Genomic DNA, 23,273 nt, shown 5'->3' on the forward strand with positions numbered 1-23,273 from the left:
ACGTCTTAAAGAGAGAAGCTATCAAAATGTCTTCTGAAAACATTTCAGTGTTGAACAACCCTTAGACTGAAGGCCTACATTAAACTTTAAATCTTTTATGCTGCAGTTCATTTTCATTTTGAAGAATAACTGATTATCCTAATCTCTATATTAGGTTGAACCATATTAAATGGCCATTTTTATAGGTTCCAAAAAAGGTTGAATATCAACAATTTCAAAAGGGGTTTAACCCCCAAATAATTGAAAGTTATCACTGATCCATAGACTTTCAGCATGTGCTTTTCACAGGAGGGCAAATGACACATGGAAACCAATGACTCCATCTCGAGGATGCCAGCCGTCTTACCCAAACCTTGCCGTTCATTATCTGATTGAGCATGTATTCCTCTGCTTTCTGTCACTGTGACTCTGATGAAAAAGTAAAACTGCTTAAGGACCAAGGCTGTGTGCCCTGCTCAGCTATGAATGATCGGCTCTCTGGGGGCCAATGGACCACTGAGAACTAATCTCGGGAATGAATCAAAGGTGCTCAAAAGGAAGGACATGATTATTTTTAAATTTTTAAGCATATTTATTTATTTATTTATTATTTTTTGAGAGAGAGAGTGGGGGGGGCACACACTCGCACACACACACAGGTAGCATGAGAGGGAGAGAGAGACTCTTAAGCAGGCTCCATGCACAGAGCGGAGCCTGAGGCAGGACTCAATCTCACGAACCTGAGATCATGACCTGAGCCAAAATCAAGAGCCAGTTGCTTAACTGACTGACCCACCCAGGAGCCCCAGAAATTATTATTTTTAAACTAGGCTTTGAATTATTTTGAACTCATGCTCATAAATATGAACAATATTGTAAGTGATGTAAGGACATAAGTCTATTATTAAATTTAAGTAACAGAGTTGCTAGATCAAAGCCTGAAATGCAGGTTACTGGGGTCAAAGCCCTGGTTACATAATTGTATATTCAACACAGACACAGTTACCCCTTTGTTTTGTATACTTTTAATAAACCATTTGTCCATTTTTTCCTTCCTTTAATTCCCCAATATTACCCTGATATTCTACAAATTATTCTGGAATTGAGAAAAAATGATTTAATTTAGATTCATGGGAAAAAGAAAAAGGGTAAAGCAAAGACTATTTCAGCTTCATCCAAGAATACATTCTTTCCTTTGAAAGCTCTCAGATTTTTATCAAATGTTTCCAAATGAAATCCAAAGGTTCCCCACCTCCCTCATTTTTTTTTTCCCCCTTCTATCTTCTGGAGCAGATGAAGTCTTTTGGAAATTATCTTCTTGACGGTTTTAAAAATAAAACCTCTGTGATATTGAGTCTGATAATTTTTTATATAGTACTTTTTAAAAATTTGTGACTTTCTTCTATAATTATTTGAGTGTATACATTTTAAAATCACTTTTGAAGATAGATTATGATAATTCAATGTTTTTCTAGAAAATTATCGATCTCTTTTAGGCTCTAAAATTCATTAGCATAGAGTTTTGACAAGTACTCTCTTACGTGTTAAAAGTTCCCCCCCGCCGTATCTAGTTAAAGCTCCTTTAGAACTTTGCCTACCTGCACTTTATTATTCTCGAGTAAGCCTGCCAAGTATTTAAAATGTTTTATCTTTACACTCCTAAGGATTCACCTCTTGGATTTATCAAGTGTATTATTTTCTGTCTTCTAATTCACCATTTTTTTTTTCATCTTCTTTAATTTTATTTTGTCTAACTTATAGGGTTGATAACCTAAATTGTTTATTTCAGTGCTGCTTTAGTAATGTAATCACCCCCATTCTCCACTGAAGACAGCCTTGGTCATATTTTTCAGGTTTCGATATGTTGGATTTTACTATTATTATTTTCCATTCTGCAATTTTATTTTTGACTTTGAATTTAAACTATGAGATGTTTAAGAGAGAATATATCCCAATAATTGCTCATTTGATAAGATCTAATTTTATTAGTTTTATTATGTGCTTCTCCAAGTAGAATTCTCTAGAAGTTGAGAATAATTATTCATAAGGATGGGGGAAAGTGAGCATCGGGGGAGAGAAGTGATGATAACAACATACACTTAATCTATTTTAATCCTACTGCAAAGAAGTTGTTTGAACTTTAGTGGCTGAATCTGTCTTATTGGACGAATTACAATTTAGTTCAATCTGTGGAAGAATTCTGTTTTCTACTTTTCTGTTGGTATCATACAGGTATTTCACTAATTTCTATAATACAATTGAAAGCATTTTATATCAAATACATCCACATGCTAACTTTTTGTAAAAACAGATGTCTTTTTTAAATATATCTAATATTAATACTGTGACACTGGAAAGAATAGCTATATAAGGTTAAAGCAATACCAAAACATGGTAACATGCAAAGCTGAAGCATTTGCAATAGGCAGTCAAGCAAAAGTTACTGAAAAGTATGCAAGTAAGCATATACATACTGATTTCTTCAGGTAATTTCATATGGAAGCAAAACAAAAAGAAATTAGAAAATTCATGAGGAAATATTTTTATAGATTTTATAAAGCAGTGATTATCAAAAAAAATGGTACTTTTCACAACAGGTACTAATTACAAATGCACCTTATTTTAAGTCAAACAAGTGTGATCAAATAAAAATCTACGAACACATGTCAGTTAGCAGGCTATTGTTCATATTGAAAGAAACTTTATTATGATGTTCTAATAAGATAGAAAACAGACCCAGTTGAATTAATATTACAGGTAACTATCTCTAGATAGAGGGTAGGATGAAAAAGTTAGAGATAAATATTATGCAGAGGCCACTGTCAGTTGAGAATCAATCTGAAATTGAATGAAATAATATCTTCAATTATAAAATAAGAGAATGACTTTAAAACTTATTTTCACTTGTGGGGAGGGAGATATTGTGATCTGGCATGCATTGGTACCATTTATTCGGATGGAATCTTTGAACTACAGAGAACAGCTATCTCTGAGCTTATATAAGAAAAAATGAAAAAAATGATTGTATGGCCTCTTTTTCTTTTTTTAAGAAATAGCAAATTATAAATCCTCCCTAGCTCTGAAATCCATGTTATATATGTTTGCACTCTTCCTTGCTCTTTAAGGAATCATGGTAGTAGCATTTACTATTTTGTAGCATCATTAGCATTTGATTTGAGGCAATGGTGCTGAAAAATCAGCACCTGAATTATAGAACACCTAATGTCTATAACAGTGTTTTTGTTATTACACGCTACCAACATTTGGATACCCAATGGAAATGTTGGTATATAAATAGAGGGCTAGTCTCTTCAGAGTGACAAGTACAAAAAAAATCAAGTCTCTCCTTTGGTGAAATCACATACTAAGACAATGTTGCATCACTTCAAAGAATGGAAAAAAGACTATAAAAAATCATAATGTTTATTGACTACAGTTTATAATTTAAATTATCATTTTATTAAGTTCTACCATATTTTCTCAGTAAATCCTTATTAACTTGCTATAATTTAATGTAATACACAAAAGTTGTGAAGAAATATTGATAAACTAGATACTTTAACTTCCTGAAAATAGTTAAATAATTTATGTAAATTTAAATAATAAAATATTAATATTTTTGAATTTTAATGCATTTCAGGTTGATACCATTTTAATATCCTGTTCTAACAGGCCTGCTGGTAAGTATGCTCCTTGACCTCTATGTTCCATAGAACTTCACCAACTCAGATGATGTAATTCCCCAAGTACAACTGTATTTTCAATTACCCTGAAGGATTAAAAAAGTATTTGGCATCCCTATATCAAAAATCATGCAGATTTTGATAATTCCGAATACCCTCTTGACTGGACAAAATGTGGATGAAGAAAGCACTAGTGCAGAGCCTGGGGACTTGGATTCTAGCCACTCAATTCCTGAGCCCAGTGTATGAGGAGAGCAGACAACATCGCTGTGGGGTCTCCTCCACCTCTACAAGTTAGGAGTCTAGGGTCCTTTCATAGTGTGAAGAAACACATGACATAATCAAAGGAAATAGGAGATCTTACTGTTCTTCGAAGGATCTTTTACCACAGCATTTGTTTTGGCTATGCTGTCTGCTAGTTGATTGTAATTTTTCTTCAGGCCGTCAAGGTTCTGGTGGAGATCTTTAATCTGTGCCAGTACATCTTTTGCTGTGTCATTGGCTTGTCTTGCTTTGTCCTTAACGACTTGCAGTTTAGCGGCTGTGTCTGTTGGCAGGAGAGCGTGTGAGGGACGAAGCAAAGGGTCTGGAGTTAGGGGCTCGCACCACGCCTGTCAAAGGGAGGCTGCAGCCAGCCCACCTCAGGGGCACACGCACAAAGGGAAAGGCTGAACTCTGCCTCATTTGGTTGGAGCAAATGAAGTAAATTTTTAGCTAAATTAAATTTTCTCAGGGACCTTTGCTATGAATACCTGATTAGCTCTTAAGATAGCAAAGTGATTATTCTAAGTGTTCATTGTATAAGGGTATATTGTGATTTGCTGCTGAACATATTACGGAGAGAAATTTATCCACAAGTCATAGTTTCATCAAAACTAGGTTTAAGATTTAATCTGCACATTCCGAAGGGGGAATGATGAATGAATGTACTTCAACTTAAAGATGGAGAGACTCTCTCAGGTATTTTAGACCTTGTGTTTATGTACTTATATTTGTTTTCAGCATTGGAAACTTTCTATGTACGCCCTTACTATTGAAGGAGATGACAAGCAATCCTGGACGGTTAGTTTTTTTTTTTTTTTAATGTTGAAAAAGAGTAAAAATCATTACTATTTCCTGTGTTATATAAATGTATGCATTAGTTCCCCTGATCATAATTTGTATAAAAAAACATATACTGAACATATAGATGCCTACTAGTATGTGTAGATGACTCGTTAAGGCCACTGGCTCCAAAGTTAAACTGTGGGGTTCAAATCTCATACACGCCACTTTTAACAATGGCCTTCAGCATTCTGTTTCATTTCTTAAATTCCACATATGAGTGAAATCATATGGGATTTGTCTTTCTCTGATTTATTTCCCTTAGCATGATACTGTGTCTCAGTTTGTCCCCTGTAAAGTGGGGATAACACTATTAATTTTGTAGGATTACTGTGAGGATTACACACACTTAACAAGCATATTGAGTAAGCACTCAATAAACATAAGCAGACTTTGTTATTATTGTATCACATTATTAAAATATAAAGGATAGTGCTTTCAGGAACTAATGCCAAACAATAACTTCAAGTACTTATAATAGGTAGGAAGATATTACAGACACGGTTCAGACATTAATGTTTTCAAAGCTGAAACACTTAAGGAACTGAACTTTGCCAAGAAAGATGTGCTGACTGTTGCCAGAGGGGAGGGCTGTTGGGGGGAGGGGCAGGATGGGTAAAGGGGGTCGGGAGATACAGGCTTCCAGTTATGGAATGAATATGTCATAGAAATAAATACACAGCATAAGGAATATAGCTAATGATCCTGTAATCGTGTTGTATCAGGACAGATGGGAGCTACACTTCTGAGTATAGCATAACCTACCTATAGACTCATTGAATCACTATGTTGAACACTTGAAAATAATGTAACATTGTGTATCAACTATACTCAAAAAAAAAAAAAAAAGAAGTAAAGAATGATGTGGGGAAAGGCTATCATCTGTCATGTAGGTATTATAATCACCTGTGACTTTGTAGCAGAACATTTTAGAGAACAGTACCCATGTGATTTCATATTTTCCCATTAACATGAGATTACAAACAATATCATTTCTAATAATCTTATTAGAAAGATTTTATGGGCTGACACATGGAAGAACAGTATAATAATAAGATGGCTATATTTTCCTTTTTGCAACATATACCAATGGATATCAGCTAGGGTAACAAAGCATAAGAAATATCACAGGGTAAAGTATGGCTTAGTTTCTCATTCTCACAAAGAAAAATTCATAAGTAAGAAAACCAATATCTAATTTTCTGACAACAGTCCAAGTGTAATGTCAGAAAAGATGGTAAACGTTAGAACATTCTTTAATAGTTCAGGTCAACTGACACAGTTTGCAGTGTCCCAAATGCTTACCATTTGGAATGGCAGACAGCTTCCCCAAAGTGTCATTCAAAGCTCTCAGGAGATCCTCATTTCTAACATCTGCATTTTCTAATCTGGTTATTAAGCCATTCAGATAGTCATCATTTTCTGTGAATGGAAAACAAAAAAAGAATGAAACAATTTTAATCATCTCTGAGTTTACACATCTCTGATATGGATATGTAATTTCAGATTAACATAAGGTTTATAAAAGGCAGGCGAACTAATTTAATTCCTTTAATTTATTGGCTTCTATCAATAAATACATTTCAGATCATAATATAAAATAGGTGTTTATGAAATGACCATTTCACTCTGCAACAGGTTCAACAGCTATGTTTTCTTCTCGGTATCTGATCTTTATCTGACTTAATTTGAGGGTTTTCTATTGAGAAAAAAACTGCAAAGAATCAATCGCCTATTGCATTTGTAATGATGCCCTCTTGCCATTATTCCCATTAGTGTTACTTATTTTAAAAATTTCATCACGAAAATGGATCACTAGATTAGTTTTTAAAAATCTCAAATAGATATGATTATTAAATAGAATCTCCCAACTTCAGTAAATACCGCATTAATACATAGTTGAAAATGAATGAAAAAACAACTTCTAGTGCATTTCTGATAAACTGGTATTTTTGTTAAATAGAGAAAATAATATTTTACAAATTGCTCTCAAATAGGCTTTTTAGAGGTTTTTTTTCTTGCTACCTTAGCACGATTTCTTTAACATTAAAAAAAATCACTTACTGGGGATAATTTAATATTATAAGTGTAAATTTTTAAACTTCTTTCCACTAGTTTTTAACATTGCCCAAACTTTGGTTTAGTTTGTATTATAATAGCAACTGAGAGCTTCAGAGTTTGAGTGTAACAATATAAAGGGTAAAAATTATAAAATCTTTTAGGGGAAAGAAAACAAAGATCCAATCTGCTGATAGAAGAACAGAAGTTTAGAAATTTTGCTTAGGTACACATCAAACTGCAAATGTATCTTAAGACCAAATCTGCCTTTTTTTTTTTTAAACACTATTTATTAGTGACAAGTGGAATTCAATAAATGAACGATATAAAACCCTGTGCTTCCTATAATACTTTTAACCTTTCCTGACTGGATAAAGCAGATCATTTATTTAAAAAATATTTTACATAGTTTATTTTGCCATAATATTTGTTTCCTGGGGAGATGCAGGCTGATCGTTTAAATTAGCTCTACAGAAACGCAAAACGTAAATAAAAGGCAGAGTCCTCAATTACTTGTATGTTTTGCTTGTATGTATTGCTTGTATGCAGATCCCTCGTTAAGGCAGCAGACCTGACTTCTCAGGGGAACTGAGCGGGCCCCTGTCAGCTAGAGAAGGATCCCTGCCCTTTACTGGCCTTCATCCGGGGAGAAGAGCAAAGGGAAAGGAAGATGAAGGATTCTTAACTATCAGTACTCTGGCTGTGAAAAAGAGGATTGAACATATTAATTAATGAGCCACTTCATTTCACATAAGGCTTTTATAGGCAGACAGATTAAACCACTGTTATACAACAGTAATGCAAGGACATACTACAGTTTAACACGTCTGCCTTTAAGTTCCAAGCCAAAGATCTGACATCATTGAAAAACAAAGCATAAAATATCCTAGCGAAGCACAGTTCGAAAACATCAATATGTCCATTTTAGTCACTAAGATGTTATTATTTTCAATTCCAGTACCTCAAAATATACTTTCTAAGTAATTAGATTTTTTCCTCTGTCAATCATGATTCATCTTTGTTTTAATACTTCTGTTATTTTCACTGTTTGTACTAAAATAAAATCTTTGGATAGGTTATTGAAAGTCTACTTTCAGAGAGAAAGCTGGTCTGATTATGACTGTGATCGCCATATGAATTCCTTGAGAATAAAGGGCTGTTCTTTCGATATTACCTTGGAAGTCTTCATCAATTAAGGAAATGGAACAGTACAAATTTTGTTTCTTAGCTTCTTGATTGGATTTGATTTTTTAAATAATGAAGCACTCAAAATGTTCTGACAAGCAAGATCTTCACATACAGTGAAAGAACCATTAATTTCAAGGGCATCACTTGGTTTATACTATTTTATGCATTCGAATAGCAAATACTGGCTGAACAGTCAGGCTAATTATTCAGAAGAGAGATTGATCCGAAGAACATTGTTGCTGCTATTTCTCAAGTTCCAAAGCAGTAATTTTGATCCTCTGCTTTCTGTACTCGGAGGTCAGAATGTGAATATTCTGACCCCATTCTGATTTCTATGTTTCACCTATTTGATTCAGATTCCTTCTTGATGGATCCTCTCCTACACTCTGATAATTTTTTCTGAAGTAGTTTCTGGAATTCCTTAAAACCAAATCTAAACACTTTATAGCTTTGTCAATAGAATTAGATGGGTAGAAGCTGTGTACAGAAAAGTACTGCAGATTTCAAAATGGAAAACCTGCGAAACCATAGCAATGAAAATCTCGGAAAAGAAGCCCTCCAGGGTTGGCTTTAAATGAAAAGAGATATGAGGCACAGTTTATCTATAGCTGACATATAAGGAAGATTGCATTTGACCTCGTTTGAACTGTAACATGACCAAAGAAACAGAATTATTAATAGTTAAAGAACATCCAACCTGATCCTTTAGTTGTAAATTTTGGAGAACAAGAGAAGGATCCGATTTATAATTCATAGCGATATTTTATAGGATTTCCTCTCACTTCTTCAGCTCTCATACCCCGTAGCTGTAGTTAAGACCTTCTCTTTATCTTCTCTCTAGATATCACACCCACCAAACCTCAAAGGCTACACACACATGCTTTTTCCACTTTGGTTCTCCCTTTCCCATCCTGTCCTCACACATTAGAACACAAATGTCAGTGGGTTTGGCAGGCACAGAGCTCATACAGTGAGAGAAAGCAGCAGAGCGGTAAGGGTCGACTGTGAACCTTCCTGGTGATATCGGTTCCTTTTGTTGCCTGTCCACTGACTGTATAGGGTAGACATATTCAAAATGAAACTCACCAAATTTGTAAGTCACTGCCACTCAGAGTACACATTTACTCATTTACCATGTTCCTGATGCCGGGCTGAATATGAATGACAGTTTAGTTAAATTAGAACTGATAACTTTGAGCTATGTTATGTAATATCTCAAAATAAAGCTGTTATGTTACTTCTTTCATCATCAATAATGTCTTCTTGTACAAAATTCTTGTCATTAAAAATGCGGTGCAGTGCAATGACTGAGAAGTGGAAGATGAGGTGGGTTCAAATGCCATTTCTTTTTTCCCTTTCTATGTGTATAAAACGAGGATAGCGCCTTCCTTCATATGACTGATATGAGAAATAAATCTGTGGATGTGTATGAGAAAGTACTGGATTCATGACTGGCAGTAAATGATAACTAATTCACATTGGCTTGATGATTGCCCTGGTGTATTTACCAGTTTTCAATGATGTTGAAACAGGTTTCAACTAAATATAAGAATGCTTTTTATAGATTTTACTGAAATGTTCTCTTTGACTATTGAAACTCATCTAGGGGCGCCTGGGTGGCTCAGTTGGTTAAGAGAACAGGTTAATCTCTGCAGCGTTTCTCTGTGTAGTTCTGAAGCAGAATGTTTGAAATAGGCAAGGGATCGGCATGAGGTCACGTAAAATATCTTGATTGTGACCTTCCTGATAATGAGAGATTTTGGCTACACTTGGGTATTCGTCCACTTATTCATTGATCAAGCATTTGTTAGGATCATGAATGTCACTGTGCCACCTTCTGGACTATGGCAGAAGCCCAGTGTTTTTGCCCAGCAGCAGGTAAAAGCATCAGCTTTGGAGACAGACTAATGTGGCCTAAAGTGTTGGTCCCACTATACAAATGGGGTGCATTCAGATTGTTGGTGTTTCTTCAAATGATTTTGTTTTACATATGAGAGGTGGCCAAATTTACCAAATTACATAATATGTGATTGCTTTACATAATTTTCAATTGTATTGTATTATACTATGTATTATCATCTTTGGATATTTTAAGAACATAAGAGGTACAGTTTCCCTCAAGTCACTTTACTATAATTTTTCACTCACCTATCTAGTCCTTTGCCTGCTTAATATTTCTAAATCTTAAAATTTCCAAAGAGTCTGTCCCTTAAGTCAACCCCACGACCCAGGGCAGGAACCTGGGGCCTTGCAGAAGGAAGGACAGCTGCATAAGGAAGGAAGCCGGGTGAAAGTGAGAACCGGAGTCCTGTCCCCAGCCTCCTGTCAATTGACTCGATGAGGTCGCTATGCCCAGTTTTGCCACTTTTTTGTATTTCTAGCCCTCTTTCATGACTTTACTCCCACGCTTCCCTTTCTCCAGTTGCTGTCACAAGTTTGGGATGTGTCCTGTCTCTTACTGCCTCTTCTGCCCAGAGTGCACTAGAGTGACCACGCATGGGGACCTCTGAGATCGCTCGGTCGGCAGGTTTATAGGGAGGCATGTTACGGAGAAACCTTGTCCTGCTCTCAAAGGGCCAAATTCAGTCTTGTTCATCACGGGCACAGTGCTTGACCGGCCCTCAGTAACCGTCGGCTGCCACTGAATGTGCTCTTCCTCCCGCTAGAGAGAGGCTCATAGTGAAAAGTCTAAGGAGAGTAGGGAAGGGGGGCTTGTGTTGTGGCAGGATCTCCAAAGACTTAAGAAACCAGAATAGAGGGGCACCTGGGTGGCTCAGATGGTTGAGTGTCTGCCTTCGGCTCAGGTCATGATCTCAGGGTCCTGGGATCGAGCCCCGCATGGGGCTCCCTGCTTGGCATGGAGCCTGCTTCTCCCTCTCCCTCTACTGTTCCCCCTGCTTGTGCTCTCTCATTCTCTCTGTCAAATAAATAAATAAAATCTTTAAAAAAAAGAGAAAAAGAAAAAAAAAAAAAGAAACCAGAATAGAGGCGAGGCGAATCCTCTCTTCAGCAAGCGTAACAAGAAACCAAAATGGCCAGACGTTGAAACCCGCTTACAGTTCTGCTAGGACAAGCTCTGAAGCCCGACTGTGGGCCTGCAGGCTCATTGTGTTCTGGCCAGCAAGGTATTCTAAAAGCACTTGAGAAGAACCAGACAAGTACTGTCTGGCCCAATAGGTTCTCCCTTTCCATGTCTGCCACTACTTTGTTACTTTTCATTTTAACTCCTCAACCGACGCCAACCTGGCTTTATTATCTTGATTTTCTTTATTCACACTCCAAAGGAGGAACTACAGCCCTGTATGAGGAAGCGTCAATATCTCTGGGAAAAGACGGTATTGTTCTCCACACTACGGTCAGCTAGGGGATCCAAGCTTGATTTCATCCATTTAGTCCAACGTTGTTTTTTGTCCATGGAACAGATTTTGTTTGTCCTTCACATGTCTATCTTCAGAAAAACTGATTCTGGCAAATGGTAGTAAGTGAAGTCAAAAGGAGTATATCTTTAATAATAAAAGAAGGCTTTGGACAAAATTTAAATCCTACATCATACTTTGGTTTAACAGCACTACAGTATTCCTGTTTATTCTTTTTTTTTCTAATCTAAAATAATAACAGAATCTCACCAGGTTAGTCAATGAAACTGTATTACATTCATGAAGGCAGAACCTTTCTGATACACTTGTCTAGACTGAAAGCCTGAGTGTTTGGAGGATCATAATATAGAAGAAAAGCATTGATTAATTTGATAAAAGATAATGTGTGGAATAATTTTGGTACTGTTCTTTGTGCTGGACAGTACCATGTGTCATGCAGTTTACTGAGTCAGTATTTTTGGGTTTGGGAATTGACCTTTTTATTTCATAGGAGTGTCATCCAGTTTACAGAAATGTTATCTATTTGCTCCTTAGTAATTGAATGATTTCACTTACTTGGGCAAAGACAAAAATTAGGGATAAATTAAGAAGTAAATAATATTGAGAAGTTACTCTGTATAAGATAAAGTATATAATTGTAAAGTCTTAGTATTCTCAGGCTTCTAATATACCATCCTCTGCTTCATTCCTTGCCTTGTACACATTCTCTGAGAACCTCAACTGGCCATTTGATTGACAAACTCTCTTGTCAATCTGCAAAGGAGCATTAATTCACCTGCTGGTATTAATTCATCTTCTAACTCTCTCGATCATCAATTTGTCCCAAGTTCCGTATCTATCAAGGACATGATTTTTACCTCCGTAGACATTCAATCAGTGCAGTGTAGACTGGTTTCAAATTTCAAATGCGTACAAGGGCAAATTGACTTTTAACAAATGTATATTCAAAAATTAAAAAGCAAAACAAATTGCTCCTGGCAAGTTCAGACTCCCTCAAGGCAAGGACAGCATAAAAATGGCAGGGAGCAGCACTAAGTCATTCGTGACTAAAGCATGAACTCACCGGATTATACTGAATTGAACCAAGTAACAAATTAGAAATATGGAGGGTAGACTGGCCTCACCATTTTTATTCCTTCTAACTCCAGGCACCAGAGAAAGGGAAATGACTAAATCTCTATTTTAATAGCTGCTGTCAAGAGTTTTGCTCTGTAGGGCCTATTTCAGCAGTTCCTGGTGGTAATATATGGCATTTCCCTGATTAACAGCCATTTTATTACTTGTGTAATTGGCCACAAATCAGGGGAATGTCATAATGTAGCAAGAAAACATTCCCATCTCCGTCAGAGCCTTGGCTTGGATTTTTGGAGAAATTATTACTTGAGTAGTTTGTGGGTTTTCATTACTTTAAATAATGTACTACCTGAAGTACAAAAAAAGACATTTAAACTAATGAACATTTCTGTCTCCTAACCCTTTCTACTGCCTTGTCTTCAGATTTCTTTTCTTTCTTTCTTTTTATAATGCCAGTATTTGGGGGGAAATAGAGGTGAGGGCAGAGCAGGGGGTGAGGGGAGATGACTCAGGCATTCACCTCAGGTATAAAATTTAAAGGGACACCAAAACACTCAGTAACCAAAAATATTTTAATGCAGTATTTAAAAAGATTAAAATGGATTCAAAAAAGATCAATGATGAACAAAATATTAAACTTTTAAATAATACAGGACCTGACCCTACACTTGCATGACCTAACCTCACTCACCTCACCTTAATCCTTCCTAGCACTGGACAAAGGCACTGGATGGGAAGGAGTGGCCACAAAGTAATGAGATCAACTCAACTTGCCTAAGAGGAAAATAGGTTTTGACTCTATAGTTACTCTTCAGGTTAGAATAAGAGCAAGCTCCTGCACAAAATCATGTATACAGGGTTTTTTTTTTTTTTCACCTGTGACACACAGTCCAAACATTTTGCTATCAAAATACCATCACACGGACACCAGAAGTTGTAATCTCCTATCAGCCTCTATTAGAGACCACGGACAATTAGTTAAAGCATGACAAATATAAATGCTTATAAAACCTCTTCTCTTTCTAAGGTTAGTAAAGACCAATACCATTCTGTTCTTCTCAAAAATATGCTTATTTCCTGATTTGACTAGTCCCTGTGATATTACACACTAGAAAAACAACACTAAAAAGACCCCGTGTCCGTCCTCAAGAAGATGGACTCGAAGTACAAGGTTGCAGTTTGACAAGTCTATGAGAAAGGTACGCAGTGAGAAGGGGCATGTGGTTCAGATGGGGTGTCGAGGTTCCTGGGGAAGATGACATCTGAGCTTCATCTTGAAGGTCTGTCTGGTAAAAGGTAATTATACGAAAAAGAATGAAAGATGGAGAGGCATTCCAAAAGGAAGGATTAACACTCTGAAATACGGAGGCTTGGAATAGTAGTATGTTTTGGAAGGACCATGAATATTTCAGGAAGTTGGGGAGATGGATGCAAGCCAGAAAATGGCAAGGAATGAGGCTGCAGAGAGAAACAGGAGATATTTGAATGAAATAATAAATATAATAGCTTACCTAGAGAGCAGCTATATTGAGTAATACATTTTTAATGCAAAACCCCTAATGGATTAGAGTAGATATTTTATACACTTTGATGATTGAATTAGGAAGAAAATACAAGAAAAAATGTATTTAAAAAGTGTGAAAACTTTTCAGGAAATGTGACCACTAACAAATTGAAAATTTCATAAGGACATTTATACTACATCTGCCTAACTCATTCCTTTGTGACTGTCATTTCTGAAGCCAAAACAAGTGGGGTTTGGTACTCTTAAAAACTTGTTATACTTTAATTTAAAAGTCACTGTACTTTAGATATAAGTGAAATGATGTTATATAAATTAGGTCTGAAAATTATGAAATATTACCCAATGCAAAATGAGATGTGATGACAAAATGTCATAAAACTGGTGAAATAGTTTACTTGCATTAAATCCCAATAATAAAAACCATCATAAAAACTCTAGTGAAACAATTCCACTTTTCCAATAGTGTAATAAAATATCCTACCAAATAGAACTACAATTAGCCTGAAAATAATAACAAAGAGAGGTCACACTAACCTTTTACGGCATTTGCTAACTTCTTGGCTTCATTAAGAATCCCAAAGCTTTTCTGAAGAGAGCCTTTGGCACCTTCCTTTAGTGAACCCTGAGGACCTGTTGCCTGTGGACAGAAGAAGAAGTGTCACATATCAAAACCCACAGAATTATGGAGTAGACATATCTGGCGGGCAGCTGGTGTACAGAGCTTACTTTCAGGAAAGCATTCTGGGCTACAGACATATAATTATAAATTATCAGCACATACTGGCAATTAAAGTCAGGAGACTGTTTGTTGGGAGAGGAGAACAACTAGAACAGAAACCTTAGGAATCTTAACATTTAAGGGGTAGGCACTGGCAAGATAACTGAGATTCTAGAGGGCAAAGAGAAACCAGGAGAGCATGATATTATAGAAACCAAGAGATGCAGAAGTGACTCAAAGCATGATGGTTGGCAGTGTTGCAAGGACATAATTGGTCAGTATTGAATGCTATAGAATTGTTGAGCAAATTAAGGACTGAACACATCTACTGACTTTATCCCTAAGCACATTTTACTTGAGTTGTGTGATAAGTGGGGGAGCAGTTCCTATCCCCTTCAAATGAGGAAAAACACTGCTCCTTTTGAAAACACGTCTCCAAGCACTACAGCAAAACAAAATCTTCTAAATAACAATCTCTGAGCTACAGTCACCTCCTAGCAAAGATGTATTTGTTGAGGCTTGGATTAAAAAAGATGACACAAAGATAGAAGAATGATATGGGAATGGGATCATTTAACTTAATGTCTAGGGATCCATTTTAATAGTGTTTGCTCCTCAGCAATCATCACGCAATGCATTTATACCAAGAGATAAATTAAACAGGATCTTAGTGTAAAGTTTAAATTGGAAAAGTATTTCAGGTGCAAGAAGAGCCAGAGAATGCTAAACTTACTGTTGAAGTTATAAAGCTGAATTCAGGTTATCCCAGACATAACACTCCAAATGATACCAGCAATGCCTCTGTCACTTTTTTTTTTTTTAAACCAGTCACATTATTTGAGCATTAACTAGGCAAGATCATAGAATTTGTGACTATTGTGGTAAAATTTATTTTCAGGTCTTATACTAACAGCTCTACTGTTCACAGAACAGATTGATGATGTAATACTAAGATATCTACAAAAGGACATATTGGATACATCTACATAAATAAAAAGGGACATTATGCATATGTAGCTAGCACTTGCAAAAAGAGCTGACAAATCCAGAAAATTATTCTATGGAAAATGGACAGTTTCTTCAACTGAGAATACAGAAATTTTTAGTCCTACAGTTTCCCTTGGAAATTAGATACACTAACATCACATAGTGTCATATATCTCAAAAAAAAAAGGGGGGGGGAAAGAGCATCGGTATAAGCGGCACAAATCCAGTGTACCTTACTTAAAAAAAAAAACAAGCCTTAGTTAGCTACTCAGGTTGTACATCTGTTCCAAATTTACATGCCATTCTTACTCCCTTGGTTATAAGTTTTCTGGATCAAAACAGATGAGAGGAAGGAAATTACAAAGAAAGAAGAATGAAGATTCTCTAAATAGGCACGTGAAAGCAGCAGAAGTGATAGCTGACAATCTGTCTGACAATGAGGAAGGAGAAGCAATCAAGTAGAGAAAGAAATTTAAAGCTCAGGAGTCCAAATCAATTTGGATAGGGATAAAGTAGGTTTCAGTAGATGCTAATATCATTGTAGTAAAATAACTAATGTTGGTATTGACGATCTTGAGTTACCCTGATGATATGGGTCACTCAGAGTACTAGATGAAATTAGGCAAAGATGGGAAAGGGAGGAAGGGAGGAAGGGAGGAAGGGAGGGAGGAAGGGAGGGAGGAAGGGAGGAAGGGAGGAAGGGAGGAAGGGAGGAAGGAAGGAAGGAAGGAAGGAAGGAAGGAAGGAAGGGGGGAGAGGGAGGGAGGAAGGAAGGAAGGAAAACAGCTTTTCCCACAGCCTTGAAATGTGAATGTCTTTCTAGAAAAATATAATCTGGCAAGCATTTAACAACCACAATTTTAAAGCTTATCTTGGATATGCAAAGTAAGTCTGTGGATAAAGGAGGGAGAGAAAGTTGATTTGCTGCAAGGAAGAAATAATGAAATGAAGTGAGAAGAAAAGAGGGAGAAAGGTCAGACAACATGGAAAGAGGCTAAAGTTTGAGCTGGGGAAATTGAGGGACTATGGACAATGGTGACCAGTATTCACTTTTTGTCTGCCTTTTTACACTTTTCAACAGTTTTACTGAGACATAAGTAAACTTCCCATATTTAAAATTTACAATGTGGTAAGTTTTGACATATAGACACCCATGAAACCATCACGACAATTAAGGTAGAGGACTATTCATTTCTTTTTAATTTCTCCCTTCCACCCTTCCTTGCATCTCTACACAAACACTGCTCCTCTTTCCATCACTATTAATTTGTATTTTACAAAATCTTATATAAATGGGCTCATCTAGTTTGTTCTCTTTTTTGTCTGGCTTTTTTCACTCAGCATAATTATTTCAACCTTTGTCCACATTGTGCTTGTAACTATATGTGATCCTTTTTTAATTAAATAGATATGCCCCAATCTATTCATTCACCTCCTGATGGACATTTGGGTCATCTCCAGCATTGACCATTGTAAATTGAGTTGTAGGTGCATTTGTGTATAAATCTTTAGATACACATAAGCCTTCATTTTCTCCTGGAGTGAATACCTAGAAGTGGAGTGGCTAGATGATATAGTAGTATGTTTAACTTTTTAAGAAACTACCAACTTGTTTTCCAAATTATTTGTGCTACTTTAAATTCCCACCAGTAGTGTATGAGAATTATGTTTGCCTACATCCTTGCTAGTACTTGATGTAGTCGGTCTTTTTAATTTAGACATGCTAATAGGTGTGTCTATCATTTTGGTTTTAATTTGCATTTTCCTTGTGACAAATAATCTTGAGCACCTTTTCATGTGCTTATTTTCCACCTGTTTAAATCTTTTGCCCAATTTTTTATTGGGTTGTTTGTTGTTACTGAATTTTGAAAGATATTTGTGCATAATTTGGATACAAATCCTTTATCAGAGAAGTAATTTGCAAATATATTCCCCTAGTTTGTAGCTTATCTTAATAAATGGTTAGATTTGATTTGTAATGACTTTGCCAAGAATTTTCACATCTATGTTTATGAGGGATGTTGATTTAAAATTTTCTTTCATAATGTCTTTGGTTTGTATTAGAATGATACTGGCCTCATAGAATGGGGTGGGACATATTTTCTTCTCTTCAATTCTCTGAAGAATTTATTACTTCTTCCTTAAATGTTTCATGGAATTCACCAGTGAAATCATTTGGGGCTGAATTTGTGTGTGGGTGTGTGTGGGTGTGTGTGTGTGTGTGTGTGTGTGTGTACAAAGGTTTTTAAGTACAAATTCAATTCTTTAATGGACATTCAAGTTAGTTATTTGTGAGTTTGGGTAGTTGGTAATTTTCAAAGAATCTGTCCATTTCATTCAAATTGTTGAATTTCTGGGATAAGGTCATTAATAATTTTCTTTTTTTAAATCCTTTATTGTCTGCAGAAGTTGTACTGATTTTACCTCTTTTATTCCTGATATTGAATATTGGATATTGATTTTTTTCTGATTAGTCTGATTATCAACTTATTGATCTTTCATTGGACCTTGGCATCTTTATCCAACAACATGACTGAGCCCTAACCAAAGTCCATCTGCTGATAGACTTCCCTGCTGCTAATTTCCTATCTTCTTGCACTTATGAATGTCACCCCTCTTTTGCTCCCAAGCATCTTGTCTTTCCTGCTTTTCAGGAAGCTGATGATTTCTTCCTGGATTTTTAGTCAACCATTCCTTGCTCAGGTAAGGGAAGGAAAGGCAAGGATGCAAGAAATTTTTTTTAAAAGATTTATTTATTATTTATTTGAGAGACAGAGCGAGAGAGCACGAGTGGGGGGAGGGGCAAAGAGAGAGGGACAGAATCCTCAAGCAGACTCCCCGCCGAGTGTGGAGCCTGACGTGGGACTCAATCCCAGGACCCTGAGATCATGAACCGAGCTGAAATCAAGAGTTGGATGCTCAACTGACTGAGCCACACAGGTGCCCTAAGGAGGCAGGAAATTTTGATGTGCGGAGAACAGAACAAGTATTTCAGTTGCAAAGGACTGTAGAATTTATGAAGGGCAGTATGAAGAACTAAGGCTGTTAGGTAGGTTAGAGTCAGTTTCTGGAAAGCTTGAATGTCAGGCTAAAAACACTGGGCAATAAGCAACATGGAGCCGTTGAAAGCTTCTGAGTAAGAGTGTATGGTCAGAGTTTTAGTCCAGGAAGATGAACTGGGCAGGTATGTGGCAGAAAAAGGAGACACCAATCAGTTATTGTCATAATATAGCCTAGAGAAAAAAGAGTTGTAACCTCAGGCAAGGGCAGTGGAAATGAGAGGTTTGTGTTCAAGGGATGTAGAGGGATAGACAGGTTTTCAATGTTTCAAGAAGCACTCCAAAATACTAAAGTAAAGGGCTGATGACATACATCTGTCAGTCATAAACAGTATATCCACAACCCAGGTTTAAAAGACCTGCCTTTCATATGATAACAGAATGAAAACTACTAACATGTTATGGATGAACGGAACTGTTTCAACTCATTGGAATTTGGAGAGTTCCTTTTCCAACATTGCTTAGTAAGTCACTGAAGCACATCAACAATATCAGGACAGGTGATGAAGCAGCATTTTCCAAGCTAATTATACTTCATACATATTCATAAGCATTGCATCTGAGTTTCTGAGCTGTGTCTACGGCATATGGGAAATACAAATGAGGTTCTTAGAGTTGCAAGATATGTTGTTTCTTGCTTTTTAGAGATTGTATTTTTATAAATAATAAGTTCTTTTGTGTGTATATGTGTATATATAAATTATATAAAAATGTTTATGAAAATATATCATACACAATATTATATGTAGGCTGCTGTATGTTTTTATTAATGATTATTTATGAAAAATATGAGATAATCTAAGACATTTTTAGAGAAGGAAAGATACAGGAAAAAATGAAATGATAAAGTCTACAAAGATTTTATAGAGGGCTTAGCATTTAATTGACTTTTAATACATGTTAGTATTCTCCTTCTTACTATTTGTTAAATATTCATAGTAACTCTTGTTAAAGTACCATGTCATTGATGAAGGAATTGACTGATTTACCCAAAAAAAGTTTTTAGCTGTCTCAAGCACCAAAGTAAGCTCTGATTATCCAAAGATGGAGACAGTCTGCCTTCCCCACTGGAACTGTAGTAGAGAACAAAAAAACAATCCCTTATAAAGAAAATGTTTACTACCGTAATGGAGCATGGAAACCTGGCAGTGTTTTGTTGTCAGAGGAAGCTCTATTAGGAGAAGAAGATGTGAATATGAGACCTGAAGTTAAGCTTATCAGGGTGGTATACCTCTCTCCCAGTGATTTATTATTTAAGAAACAAATTTAAAAGCTATTTTTTAGAGGTGCCTGGGTGGCTCAGTTGGTTAAGCGTCTGCCTTCGGCTCAGGTCATGATCTCAGAGTCCTGGGTGGTATCAAGCCCCGCATCGGGCTCCCTGCTCAGCAGGGAGCCTGCTTCTCCCTCTCCCTCTGTCTGCCGCTCCCCCCGCTTGTGCTCGCTCTCTCTCTCTGTCAAATAAGTAAATAAAATCTTAAAAAAAAGAATTATAAAAGCTATTGTTTATATTACCTTCTATATTATACTTTTATTACTTTTCTAAATGGTCCTCAATAATTTCTTTATTAGAGACAGAATTTCTGAATTCATTCAAAGAGTTGTCTCTAAGGACAGATGTAGAATATTTCTTTTTGCTTTTGTTTTTATTTGTTAGAGAAGTAATTGAAGATTCATCAGCATGGTTTATGACTTATTCCATTGCTCCCTCTTTATGAAATAATTTATTTTAGAATATAAGTCTCGCGTATCTCTAAAGGAGATACTCTGCAAAGATATTACATAACTTAAATGATTTTAAGTTTAAAAATTTTTTTAACAAAGAAAATGGTTCCAATAATATGCAGGAATACATGTAAGGGCTGGTGATTCGCTGTAATGTGTATGTCTGAGGTGTTTATCAGAAGAAATTTATATTCAGGTATGTTAGAGTGTTGTTAAAAATCAGGGAGAAATTTCTTACTCTAGTAAAATAAATTCTCAGAAGAAATGGTGGAATCTAATCCTGTGTACATTGTAAAAGATACAATTTTTGAGAATACTGAAAAAAAAGTGCATGTGATGTTAATTAGATACATTTATGTATTAAGCTACAAAACAGTTCTGTATTTGCAAAAAAGCTGTTTGCACAGGAAAAGGTATGTGCAGATAAACAACATTATAAAAGTGATCATTTGTGTTTGGTGGGCTTATGCACATTGCATATTTTCTCCTTTTGCTTGTATTTTCCACTTTTCTATAACAGGTAAGAACTGCTTTTGTAACAATTAAAAAAGATCATAATTTTAAAATAAGGAAATCACTATTCATTGATTTTAAAGGTGTTTTAATATGACCTATATTTTAAAAATACTACAGGATATTAAAATGAAATAATAAATAAAGAGTGAGGAACAAACAACCCAGGGAGATGGCTGTGGTCAGAAATCTGTTGAAAGGCTGTAGGTCCTGGCCTCACACACTACGCCCTAAGATGGGAGAGAGATTAGATGAATCTCTGCAGAAGACTGAAAGCCAGTGAGCATACAGAGGAGACTTGCATGAAATAGGAATCCTCAAAACTGCAAGTTTAGAATTTGTGACTGGGCACTTTCAGCTTGATGAGAACACCGAGAAGGACAATCAAGAGAGGATTTAAAAATATATGACTAAGTGAGAACAGATTTTCACCAACTACAGCCTGACAGCCACTGCCCCAGCACCTATGGGTGCCACTAGCTTCCTGCAATGAGGCACGAACTGAACAAGCTGATGGGGGCAGAATGAGCAGATACTGTAAGAAATCTGGATTTGGAGTCAAGGCAATAGAGAAGCATCTATGGAGTTGGAGAACATTCTCAGAGGACCTAATATTTTTTTTTCCAGTTGATGTTCAAAGTCCAATCCAGCATGGTCATTTCACCTCTTGCTTATTGCACTTATAGGTGGAAATCCTAAATAACAAGTCTGAGAGCACAACCACCTTGAACGAAATTAGTTCTCACTTATGTTGCATTATAGCATCACCCCAAAGAGTTGCCATGTTTCGGACTGATGATACAAACAAACCCTTTGGTTTTTAACATTTTATGCCCTGAATTTTTAAATATGTCTAATGCTGGGTCATAAAACAGAAGTTTGCTTTTTTGTTTCCAATCTAGTTTTTAAAATTATTGACTCCAATGAGCATATCATATACAGGGAAAATCACTAAAATCAGAGTGGCTTAATGAATACTACTTTTACGTAGAGATTCAATATTTTTCTAGGTGACTTCGATTCTCACTGACTTTTTCCATATTTGCTATTGTGTGAATCACTCAGTTGTTAGACAAGTTGCTGAGCTGCTGATGGAGAAAAAATGCTCACCAATCTTATCAGCAGATTCAACTGTCATATCAATTACGGGTTATGCCATTTTCCCATTAATACTACATGGGTACAAAATTTAAATTCCAATGATTGTAGGTATATTTTTTAAAAGATTTTACTTATTTATTTGACAGAGAGATAGAGCCAGAGAGCACAAGGAGGGGGAATGGCAGAGGGAGAGGGAGAAGCAGGCCCCCCCGCTGAGCAGGGAGCCCAACGTGGGGCTTGATCCCAGAACCCCGGGATCATGACCTGAGCTCCCGGAACCCCGGGATCATGATCTGAGCCAAAGGCAGACGCTTAACCTACTGAGCCACCCAGGCACCCCCAATGATTGTAGGTATTAATAAGAAGTCAAAATGACTGTGTGAATGACTTCTAAGCAGTGGTTGACAGAATAAAATACAAGGTATATGTGATTTAAAGGGTACAACTTGACTAACACCATATTTTATTGAGCCTTTTGAATGCAGTATGTACTCTGCTAATATTTGCACAGTCCTTTATGTAGGAAATAAAAACTCAAAAATGACCTTGCAAGTATTCTTTATGTATTTTGGTTCATCCAATTACACAAAGCAAACACTAAATAAGACAGACTGAAGAGAAGATATGACCATATTTCTAAACAAACACTCATTAGAAATGCCTTAATGTTTAATCATACTATTGCAAGGTTCACAGTGTTTACCCTTATGATTTATACACCAATAGCCATGATGTCAAAGAATCTTGCTACTATAAGGACTCAAAAACTAATAAATAAGAAGAAATTATTAGGAATAATATTAATAATATTAAAGGACAGAATAATAGGAAAGAAAGGAAAACGTATAACAAAGAATAAATTAGGTAAAAGTTAAAATGTATTATTTTTATTAGCATGACAAATGAAAACATCTATGATTATTGCTGGTTTGAGGACAGGTTAGAATTCTAATTATCTCTGATTACCCTGTATGTTGTATCTTGTAATGTTATTTACATGTTAAGTACATTAAGTATATGATCACAATTTTTAAAATCTTAAAGAGAAAATTTAAAATGTGGACATGTGTAATATCTCGTACTTGTCAATAAATAGTTCATGAGCACCTCTTATAAGTACCATAACTAGGCCAATGAAGAGTAAGAAATGATCTTAAGAATGTTGGAGATTGAATATTAAATCAG

The 23,273-nt window shown here is 36.0% G+C and overlaps 1 protein-coding gene across 1 annotated transcript in view; it reads right to left on the reverse strand.

The window, feature by feature from the left end:
- The window catches only part of LAMA2 (laminin subunit alpha 2), a 472,574-nt gene that overhangs the window by 78,736 nt on the left and 370,565 nt on the right, over positions 1 to 23,273 (reverse strand). The window contains exons 41-44 of the mRNA XM_044917544.1: positions 14,523 to 14,625; positions 6,072 to 6,188; positions 4,027 to 4,209; positions 2,454 to 2,459 (exon numbers count right to left, since the gene is read on the reverse strand). Coding sequence (XP_044773479.1) covers positions 2,454 to 2,459; positions 4,027 to 4,209; positions 6,072 to 6,188; positions 14,523 to 14,625 — 409 coding nt within the window. The remainder of the gene's footprint in view (positions 1 to 2,453; positions 2,460 to 4,026; positions 4,210 to 6,071; positions 6,189 to 14,522; positions 14,626 to 23,273) is intronic.

This window comes from Neomonachus schauinslandi, chromosome 8 (genome assembly GCF_002201575.2).
Source record: "Neomonachus schauinslandi chromosome 8, ASM220157v2, whole genome shotgun sequence".
NCBI lineage: Eukaryota > Metazoa > Chordata > Mammalia > Carnivora > Phocidae > Neomonachus > Neomonachus schauinslandi.